This window comes from Ricinus communis, chromosome 2 (genome assembly GCF_019578655.1).
Source record: "Ricinus communis isolate WT05 ecotype wild-type chromosome 2, ASM1957865v1, whole genome shotgun sequence".
In the NCBI taxonomy this organism is placed as follows: Eukaryota; Viridiplantae; Streptophyta; class Magnoliopsida; order Malpighiales; family Euphorbiaceae; genus Ricinus; species Ricinus communis.
The window spans coordinates 29,188,699-29,200,111 of NC_063257.1; the positions used below are offsets into that span (position 1 = coordinate 29,188,699).

Consider the following 11,413-nt stretch of genomic DNA (forward strand, 5'->3'; position numbering starts at 1 on the left):
GCAGTTAAGTGATGTCGGCAAAGGTAAAGGGAGGTGAGGAGTATAAAAGACGGGTCGGAGACAGCGGGGCTCCTAGAAATGGATGCATTCAGTAAGCTACGTGTCTTTATTCTTGGCACCATTAGAGGTCTCTACTGGGGTATTCTGAATGATCAACCGTTCATCTGATTCTAATACTTTTTAAAGAAGTTTTGCTTTGCTTTTCATATTTGTTTCTTGCTGCCATGCACTTTCACAATTTGATTTGTTTTTTTCTTAATTCTTATAAATAAAAATTGACGCTCAATTAGATAAGTTAATGCTAATAATCTTAATAAGTTCCTAATGTGTCGAAGTCATCCTAATTAGTCTCATCTCAATTCATGTCACGCATTTTTAATGGAAAGCGAAAACAACACTCTCAATTTCTATCAAAAAGGTCTTTAATAAAATAACAAATAATTGTTAAGGGGCTCAATAAAACACAATTGATGTACACGGGCTAGTTGCAATAAATACTAAATAGTTCAAGAGCCTTTTAATGGATGTTACCAAATAACAATTCAATGTATACTTTATTCTATTATGTTATTTCTTTGTTTTGGGGAATAAAAAAAATAAAATTTCATAATTATTTTATTTTTAACTCTATATATATAGAAAACTATATTTTATTTTTTATTTTATATTTAATAAATATACTATAAATTTCTATATATTTAATTATATAATTTTTATTTTTTTATTAGTTAAAATTTAAAATATAAATATTAAAATTATTAATATTTATAGAATAAAATAAAAATAAAATATATAAATATTTAAATTTTTATTAATATTTTCTTATTATAAAAACGATATTTTTTAAAATAAAGAATATAAAATAATAAATAAAATCCTACGCCGAACCATTTACTTTCGAATAAATAAATCTTGGAATATATACTTTTTTTCATTTTTTTGTCTTTTTTTTAAAGAAACTCCTCGTAATGCCTGTGTCGCTCATCTCTCTCACTTCTGTGCCTACCAGTGAGAAACCGGAACCCATTTCTGCAATTTAATTAGAAAAGGCGCCGCTTTAGAGATAGAAGCTCCTTTTGCTGGTACGTATCTCTGAATAGCTTCATGCTCGTTAGTTATCGTATCGTCTGTGTTTCTGTTATTTGTTCTTTCTTTTCTCTTGTATGTAGCTATATCCTCTGCCAACGATTTTATTTCAAGTTGTTGCTGAAATTGTTGGGATAGATTGGTGGGTAATGGCTGCCAGGGCTTCGAGGAGGTTACTGAGAGAGTTTCTGTACAAAAAGAGGACAATTGTTGGAGGTGTGCGATGTATGAACTCGTCTGCACCAGAAACTCTTCCTAAAATACCTCACTTCTCCAGAAAAGTATTTTCTTTTTAAAGCTCTTTCTGTCTCTACTTTAATATACGTATAAATGGATTCTTGAGTTATTCAGTTATTTGTTACTTTGAATTGTAGGGTAGGCTGTTGACGGGAGCCACCATAGGACTTGTTATTGCTGGAGGAGCATATGTGAGTACTGTGGATGAAGCAACTTTCTGGTACTTTATTCAGTTCTCTCATTATTATTCTTTTCCCTCCCCCAACCAACCACCCCCCCTTCCCCCCCCCTTCTTTTTGCTAATGTTTATGTCAAATACAATAAAGAAAAGCAAAAGGGTATTAGCAAGTTAGTTAATGTAAGCTTTGGCTTGTTCATTTCTGTCACATTTTCTGTATTTTAATGCTTGATTTCCATATTCGAAGGTTACTCTAGATTACTTGTTATTTTGATGCCTAGATTGGAACTTATTCTGCATAAGCTATTAATTGCAGCGGTTGGCTATTCAATGCGACAAAACTTGTGAATCCATTTTTTGCCCTTCTAGATGCGGAGGATGCTCATACACTTGCTGTATCAGCTGCTGCTCGTGGTTGGGTTCCAAGGGAGAAGAGGTCTGACCCATCCATTTTAGGATTAGAGGTTTGGGGAAGAAAGTTCTCTAACCCATTAGGTCTTGCTGCTGGTTTTGATAAAAATGCTGAGGCTGTTGAAGGCTTGCTTGGTTTGGGTTTTGGCTCTGTAGAGGTTGGCTCTGTTACCCCTGTTCCGCAAGAGGGTAATCCAAAGCCGCGCATTTTCAGATTGCGTGAGGAAGGGTAAGAATCTCGTTCAAGTGTTTTAGCACTTTAAAATATATCAATATTTAAATTATAAGTTGCTTCAAGTTGTGATAATGGTGTTTTTTGCATTTCTGAATCTATACAAGTGTTTTAACACTTATATAATTATCTGATCTATCTCGCCAGGGCAATTATCAATCGCTGTGGCTTTAACAGTGAAGGAATTGTTGCTGTTGCAAAGCGATTGGGTGCCCAGCATGGAAAGAGGAAGTTGGATGAAACTTCAAGCACTTCATCTTCTCCAAGCGATGACGTCAAACATGGAGGTAAAGCTGGTCCTGGCATTCTTGGGGTTAATCTTGGGAAGAACAAGACAAGTGAGGATGCTGCTGCGGATTATGTACAAGGGGTTCATACGTTATCTCAGTATGCTGATTACTTGGTAAGTAGATTCTTCTTGATGCCTTGGCATGATTATGTAGGGGCTGGCAGAGCCTATTGGCAATCCCCCAATTAGGCTTAATTTCTCTTGCTTGCATTTTAAATTTCCATAAAACTATATCTAAAGCGAGAACTTAAAAGTATAGGTGCCAGTTAAATAGCCCTTCTATCTGTTCAGAGGAGATAACTTTGAAATGGACGCCATGTATTTGCTATAAGAGATACACTGTAATGCAGATTCATATTATAGAATTCCATAAGAGTTTTAAGTTGTATCATTATGAAACAAATGAAGATTGATATTGGATGTTCCAGGAAGATTTTTTGTTGATTTTAGATTAGGGTTAGATGTACATATCAGGAAATTGGTCATATATGAATGATATGCCTCCTTTATCTTCAGATGAGTAGGGAAAATTATGCAAATTAAATAGAATTGCTATTTTTGTGGGCTTGCACTAGTAGGATCTAGGACTTGTATCAAGCAAGGCTTGCACTAGACTCGCCTCATGGTTAGAATTGCTTTATACAAAATTTAAATGTAGCAATCCAAAAGCATAAATGCTGTAATTCTTATTCAGAGTTAGGAATGTGTTATAAAGTGTTACAAGTAATTATTTTTTTCTGAAACTCAAATATATTTTTTTTGTTCCTGGACTCCTTTTTAGATATAAGATCTGGACTTGCATATTGGAAGAAATATACCCAATGACCAATTAGTATGTCTAGTAAAACTCAAAAAGAAAAAAAAAAAAAAAGAACTCAGTTTTAAGACCTAATACATGGTAGCCCAGTTATTTCCAGCAGAGATTGAAATTTGGTAATAGTGTAAGGTACTATATTCCTATATGAACATATAAATCATTAGTCTGCAGCTGTTTGAATAACATTGAATCAAATTCCTACATCTATATCTTGAAAATAACTTAGGGTTTCAAATTGTCAACCTGTATCTAGGACTACAATATAAATTTATTTTGATTTTTCCTCTTGCTTTCCAGAAGCTTGTTGTTGGTTGCATCAGTTGTACTGAATTGAGAATTATTAACTCAGCATGGATAGATCAAAACAAACAGTGATTTGTATGTTTGTAATAAGACTGGCACATCTGTGATTGGTTTAGCACATATTGGACTTTTATCATTGTTGAACATGCTTTTAGCATAGTTAGGAGTGATGTTCCTCAGCTACAATCTTCTGTCATTTCTTCTAAGTTTACCAGTGTTTCAAGGCATTGTTATTTTCAGTGTTTTGTTTGTTCAGATGTCAAGGGATTATGTTATGTTTGTATTAACATGACATTATGTAATCCCTCCTTTTGCAGGTTATTAATGTTTCATCACCCAATACTCCTGGATTGCGAATGCTTCAGGGAAGAAAACAATTAAAGGACCTTGTTAAGAAGGTATTGAAGAGATAAAGATATAGGGTGAACTTACTGTTATCTTTCTAATTTATCTTATGTTCTGATGCTGAATCAAGTTCTTGACTTTTGCCTATCATTTAGGTTCAAGCTGCTCGTGATGAAATGCAGTGGGGTGAGGAGGGCCCACCTCCTCTGCTTGTAAAGATTGCACCTGACTTGTCCAAGGAAGACCTAGAAGACATTGCAGCAGTGTGTAAATTCTCTTATTTTGAAATATTTTTCTCTACTTCCACATATTGCATTCTTATAGTTCTTCTTTCTGATTATAGGTTGCTCTTGCACTTCGCTTGGATGGACTGGTATATTTTCTTTCCGTCAAGAACCACAACTATTTCTTTCCATCAAGAAACATAACTATTTTTCTAGTTGTAAATATTGATGTTCTGATCTTCAAAAATCTTGGTCCTTAAATGAGCTATCTATTCTGGTTAAGATTTTCTAGGTACATTTATATGCCTCTTGCTGGTATAATTGATAGGGAATTTTATACTTCAGTGCATATTACTTCAAAGAGTGGCTCCAACTTCTAAAATTTCATATAGCTTTTACATGGGCGTCACATACTGTTTCATATGCAACAGGTGTGGTATGCCCCTTAGTTTATCAACATATCTGGTGTGTAGTTAATGAGAGGAAGGGAACAATTGCTGCTGTGGAGGATTTTGGTCCTAATGAAAGCTATCTTCATGTCTCAAATTGTCAGTTCCAACTAATTGTGAATATTTACAAGTATGCTTCACATTATATTGCATGTTATTCCATAAACTTCTACCAAATCATCTTTGACATTTCTGAACTTCACTCTCCGCTTAAAAAGAAAAGGATAGTGTATGAATATGAACCTAGTGGATTTTCTATTGAGGAAGTTAAGATGTTCTTTTGTTATTTCACACGCAACTTATTGCAGATTAAGACTATCAGATGCAATTTTTTTCTCCTTAATTGATTCTGATTTTGGTTGTCTGGCTTTTGGATAGATTATAACAAATACAACTATATCAAGGCCAGATCTTGTAAGGAAATATCCAGTGGCTGAGGAGTCTGGAGGTTTAAGCGGCAAACCTCTTTTCGATCTTTCTACCGACATCTTAAAAGAGATGTATATTTTGACAAGGGTATCCTGACTGTCCAATGATTTTTTTCTTTGTCTTAGTTATTCTTTTTCTTTTCTTTTTTTTTCTTTCTTTTTATTTTTGATAAACTCTTATGCATCAAGCTTTGTCAATTGGCGTCTTCATTATAATGGATTGGTTGTTTTGTGGTTGGAGTTACTCCAAATCCAGTCTATAGTGCACCATTGGGGAAAATGCAGTTCTTATTTTAAACAATTACTGCCTGATTTTAAACTTACATGCCTCATCCTTTTCTCTTACCATAAACAGTGCTGTCCATACTTACTGGCTGTTTATAATGTTATAGAATAATGAATGAATCTCCCTCACCTATTCTCATGTCGTGAGCAAATCCTGTATATATATTTCTACCTCATTCTTAATGTTTGAAATGGCCAAAGAATCTGCCTCGCAGTTAAATTCTGTTTGTAGAGGTGCTCCGAGTCTTGTTTATTTATATGTGGAAAAGTTAACGAGCTCGCACATGCATATACATATACAATCAACTCGAATTAGATGCAGAGAAACACATTGTTCTCCATCTAATTGTCTACTGGATCCCTGTTTGTCTGTCATGTATCATGGAACTTTGGTTTTTATGTATTTAGTAATAGCTGACAAAACTCAAATCTTAGAATTGTTTCATAGTTTAGGGTTTTCTTTTTATTAGGGAGAGTAGATGATGTAGAAGAATTTGACTGAATTGAAGTATTGCTATCATGATGAATATTGAATTGTTTATACTTGACATCCGTTAGAAGATTATCATTATTAAGATTTAACAATCTTTATTTCCATTTCATATTGGTTTGGTATGTAAGGCATTGTTGTACATTATTGAATAGAATGAAGTATGAATTCAGTTGAAAGTTGATTTGATTCAGGTTGCTCCTCTCATATGATTTTTATTTTACTCTCTTCTTTTATACGAAAGATGCATATATCTTATTTCAGTGAAATGTTTGGGCCTTTCCTTAAGAGGCTATCATATGCTTGCACTCTTAATATGTTTCCTCTTTTAGTAGTTAATGTCTAATTTTATGGATAAGTTCTTGACAGTTTAAATATTTCTTGTTATCAGGGAAAGATTCCTCTAATAGGTTGCGGGGGCATAAGCAGGTGATTAGATTATATCTTCATCAGTTCCATCACCTAGACATGGATATAATAACAGCTTTATGAATTATTCATATCACTTGCATTTATTTACCTTTGAATCAGTGGTGAGGATGCATACAGGAAAATTCGAGCCGGAGCAACTCTCGTTCAAATTTATACAGCATTTGCCTATGGTGGACCTGCCCTTATTCCTCAAATAAAGGTACTATTCTGGTATGCTTTTAAAATCTGGGGCCGAAGGAATTCTGTGAGAAAAGAAAAAAAGAAACTAGTTGTGATATGAGTTTCTGATTATCTCCCGATTGAAAAATGATTTTCACTAGTCATACTGAGTCATGGATTGTTCTGTGTAATGCTTTAGTCATTCCATCCGTCTTCCATTACCAATCTGTTGGGTCAAAACATTTCTAGTTCTGATTGAAAAATGCATTGCCCGAGTGGTCATGCTTTAGGTCCTCCGTTTGTCATCCATTAGCAATCTGTTAGTACGAAGTTCTTGGAACCAACTCTATCAAAGTGAATACTTGTATGGGTTTTTCTGATCATAGATTTAATGTTGTTTGAATTCATTCAATAGTTGTGTTTCATTTTGTGAATTTGTTGCAGACTGAATTGGCTGAGTGCTTGGAAAGGGACGGCTTCAAGTCCATCCTCGAAGCAGTTGGTGCAGATTATAGATAATGCCATGAGTGCCCATGCCTTCAAAGAATTAAATAGAAGACAACATCTATGCATATGGAACAATTAACCATACAAAAGGTTTCAGAGTTGTCTTTATTTCATTATAGAGCAACATGGTTACCTGCTTACTACAGTTTTGCTTTGGCTGCCTTTATCGGGCATTGAGATCTTTGTTTTTTCTTCTTAATTTTTTCATTTCCTTTTTTTTTTTTATTATTGTCTGCGTTTTGGCTAGAGTGGAGATCTTATGACTTGTTAAATATGAGAACATTTTTCAAAGTTATTAGTTAGTCAATTGCAGGAAGATCATGCTCATTTTCCTTTATAAGGATCATTGTTGTAAGACGTGCTTTTGATATTAATAAAAATGCCCATTGATGTATGGCTAAAAGCAGGTTAAGTTGAAAGCAGCAACCGATTATTGAGGCCATTTTTTTGGTTGTGCAAAGCGTAACTACTGTGTTTATTTCTTCGTCAGCTTCTCACTTGTGAAAACAAGTGTTGTAATTAGCTGATCAATGGTGAATGCATTTTTATTGAACCTCTATTTTCTAAGTGACTGGTACGAGTCCTCCGAGTAGGGTAATTCACAGGTTCAATGAGAAGATCTGCTGAAGGGCTTGTTTTTGTAGTTCATAATTTGACTTCATGAGCTAGTATGAAATTGCCTGTGCTTTTCTGAGATTGCTGTCAAGTGACTTTTAGAGTCTCACCATTTACCTTTTCTAGTTGTGCCTTTTACTCTTAAATCCCCGACCCAGGAACATGCATTACTGCTGATCCTATGCATCTAGGTGAAGGATCTTGTTTCAGGGAGAAAGAGTGCTTCAGCCTAGTGGCTTTGCATCTTTGCACAAGTAGCTTGCTTTTAAGGATATTTGATCTGATTGAGGAAACAATGCCTGAAAGGTGGTTTAATCAAGGGAAGAATGTGGGCATGTCGTCATTGAAATTAACTATTGACAACGTAGTAACAGAGGCAGAGTTCAAGCCGAAACAGGATTGATCAGAATACTCGCCATATTGTTTGAATTCATGCAAAAAAGAGCAAGTCATTGCTTAACGTCGGTTAGCCGCGCGCACTCCAAACGCTATTTAAAGCACCGTCAAACCCCATTTAAGACGCAAGAAGCTTTATCAAGTTCGTTAATTGAGCCTTTAGATTTTTCTATTTCTTTTTTTTTTTTTAGGAAATTACAGTATACGCTTATCTTTATTTACTTTTTTTTTTTATGGAATATTTGGAGATTTATATTTTTGCTAATCTCCTTTCTTTTTTTACGCTTTTTTGGTCTTGTATTTTTTGTTTGTGTCTTGCCCTTTTCTTACCTTTGCTTTCCAGATTTTTCACCGTAAATTTCTTTTGATATTTCTTTCTTTTTCTTTTTTCCTTCAATTTGCTTCCAGTTGCTCTTATATCTGAGCTTTTCGCCAATGAAGATACCACCATTCTTGTTGCTGTTAATGGTGGTTTACAAAAGAGACTAAGATTATGCTTTAAATATCCAGTTAGTTAATTGTTTGATTTCTTCATTATTTGCAACAATTATTGTTGTTTTATGATAGTTACTTCACTGAATTTATTGTCTCTAATTTCAAGTTTTCAAAGTATAATAGAGAGAGCCAAAGAGAAAAAAAAAATGTGTATATGTGATTTGAGAGTTGGAAAATTAAAAAAGTAAGAGAAAATAAAGTGTAAGAATGAAAGGAGTCTAAGAAAATTTTGGCCATTACTTATGGACATTAAGACCTGAATTTCATGTCATGCTTTTTATTTATTTATATTTATTATTATTATTTTAATTTTAATTACTATAATGATAACATTAGTAAATATTCATTAATTTATTTATAATATACTCAAAAATATACTATATACTTTTCTATAGTAATGCCGATCCTATTTTTATGTTTGCTTGAAAACTACTTTAGATGAAGCTATCAGTGGGTGCACCATCTAAGTTGGCACTGTTAAATATTGTAATTCTCTAATTATTATAAGGTAGTATAGTCTTTTACTTTCCTTTGTGTGTTAGATTATAACAATCTCTTTTCTTTGTTTTAGAGTTACTTTTCCTCTTGAATTTGTATAACAATCTTCTTTCAAATGTTAATATGGTATCAGAGCCAATTTCAAATTACCTCAGTCACCCATTGTTGAAATCGTCAGTTGAAATCAACCCAGCAGCAGCAGTTCAAAAATCGACACAGCAGTAGTCACCGCGAATTCGACCCAGCAGCAGGTCACCAACCCAGCAGTAGTCATCGACCCAACATCAGTAGTTCAAAAATCGTCAGTCTCGTTTAAGTTGAGTTCTTATTTAGACCGAGACGATGAGCGATGAATTCGACAGAGACGATGAGCGGTGAATTCGTCGTTCAGAACTGAAACGTAACCAGGTCTGCTGCTGGCAGAGGAAAGTTCGTCGTTCAGAACTGAAACGTAACCAGGTCTGCTGCTGGCAGAGGAAAGTTCGTCGTTCAGAACTGAAACGTAACCAGGTCGATGCGATACAACCGTCGTTCACAGTTCGATTCGATAGCCGTCGTTCACGTGGGTACTTCTACTATCATCACGCGACTAAGCGCGTCGACCATTGACGCGTCTGTCTACAGGAGCTCGAATTTGCAGTAGTGGTCTTTGAGTTTTGCTGTAGTCGATTTTTGAAGAGCTTATGTAAATCTTCATAGGTAACTTGGTCTTCTTCTTCTGCCTCCTGAGCTTGTTTTGATTGCTTTTTTTGTTTACGGGTGATGAGCGTGGAATACAAATATCTAAATGAGGTTTTTAATGTTGATTTTATATACATTTGGATGTGAATTGGTCTCAACACTCACCCTATTCGTTTGTTTGTGTGCTTTAGGTCCAAAAGAAGTCAAAGAGTGATAAAAGGAAGAATTTGAGCAAAATTGGACGTCAAAGTTGCCGAAACAAGTTAAGTTTGCGCATCCCTAATCTGAACATGGCCGCGTTGGTTTTAACACTGGCCATGTTCCCAACACGGGCACCAAAACGGGCCGTGTTGGGTGCATTCGACATCAAAGAGAAAGAAGCATTAAGGAGCACGATCATAGAGAGTAACACGGGCATTAGCACGGGGCTGTGTTCCAAACACGCCCATCAATACTAGCCCGTGTTCCCAACACGAGCATCAACACGGCCATATTTGCGGCGGCAGGACGAGTTAATTAAAAGAAAGAGCAAGAGGAAAGAAAGAAAAGAACGGGGGGAGAACGTTCCAAACCCTAATTTTTCTCTCTCTAAGGGTTCTCTGAGCTGAAACCAAAGAAAAATGAGACTTGAACCAAGGTTTCAATTGGATTCCCTTTAAAGATTGAAGATTGGGCGAGGTTCGTTGATTGGTTTCAATTTGAGCAAGAGGAACAATAATCGATTCAATTCGAGCAAGAGGAATTGGGGCTGTTTACTCTCATCCAAGGGTGTAATCGGGTTTCTCTACCTTTACTCATTGTTGTAATTGAATTCTTGGAGGTTTTGATAATGAACATGTTTAGCTAGATTTATTAAATCTATTGGGATTTCTTTACTATGTTGGCTTAATGTTATATTGTTGGATTATTTGAGTTAATTTTGTATTCTTCTTGCTTTCAGTATTAATAAGATAATGCATTATTCATGAGACGTTGTGAATTGTGGTATTTAGATTGCTTTATGTGATTGAGAAGTCCATTTGGCAATTGGAATTTTGAATAGCAAGAACTGGTTAATAATCACTTAGAGATAAGGATAATTAACTATCCAGATTAAGAATTAACAAAGCTTAATGGAGGCGGATTAAAGCTTAATGCTAATTTAAGAATCAATCGTTAAGAAGAGATTCTAACTTTAGGTTATTAGGTTTAGGAATTCGGTTATCGAGAGAGAGAAACCGAATTCAGTTAAGAATTCGTCCATGGGTAGCATAATTGGAGTCATTAATCCTTTATCTTTTGTTTGATTGCCAACTAGTTTAGGTTCTCTTTGGGTTTGCTTTCTTGTCTTGGTTATTTCATTTATCCATTTATTCTTGCATCTCCCTTAGAACTTAGCTTGTAGCTATTAGTTAGTTTAGAAATTATTCGTCATTCATTTTAGGTTAATATAACAAAGAACAAAGGAGTAACTCTGGACTTTCACTTTTCCGAGGAATACGACCTTGATACTCGCTATTAGTGCTAGACTGTATCGATAGGTACACTGCCTTAGATTGTAGCTGCATAGATAGCAACCATCAAGTTTTTGGCGCTGTTGCCGGGGAATGTTTGAAAACTAGAGTGAAATTTGCTATTTGTTAATTTAGCATTTTTTTATTTTATTTTATGGTTTTTATCTATTTATTTATTTTTTATTTTATTTTATTTGTACATATTTATTTAGTTTAAGTTTATGATTCAGGTAGTAAATGATAAGGAGGTTCAATGATAAATTCAAACTCTTTGTATGACACGTTGGAAAATGGAATCAAGAACCAAGAGAGTGCTAAAAATTAGGATAACCGTGCATCTTTAGAAGCTCGAGTGGAATCATT

General features: G+C 34.7%; 1 protein-coding gene across 4 annotated transcripts; it reads left to right on the forward strand.

Moving 5' to 3' along the window:
- Positions 1-923: 923 nt before the first annotated feature.
- LOC8262675 (dihydroorotate dehydrogenase (quinone), mitochondrial) lies at positions 924-7,266 on the forward strand. 4 transcript variants are annotated; one of them, XM_002526729.4, is made up of 12 exons: positions 924-1,082; positions 1,225-1,367; positions 1,461-1,543; positions 1,818-2,141; positions 2,292-2,547; positions 3,871-3,951; positions 4,054-4,161; positions 4,242-4,271; positions 4,950-5,087; positions 6,166-6,203; positions 6,306-6,405; positions 6,810-7,266. In XM_002526729.4, the coding sequence occupies exons 2-12, from the start codon at positions 1,236-1,238 to the stop codon at positions 6,882-6,884; spliced, it is 1,365 nt and encodes a 454-aa protein (XP_002526775.1). In that variant the 5' UTR covers positions 924-1,082; positions 1,225-1,235; the 3' UTR covers positions 6,885-7,266. The 4 variants fall into 4 exon arrangements, with proteins under 4 accessions (XP_002526775.1, XP_015579411.1, XP_048226954.1 ...); XM_015723925.3 differs by having other exon boundaries at positions 935-1,082; positions 1,170-1,367; XM_048370997.1 differs by lacking the exon at positions 924-1,082 and having other exon boundaries at positions 1,871-2,141.
- The last annotated feature ends 4,147 nt before the right edge of the window (positions 7,267-11,413 follow it).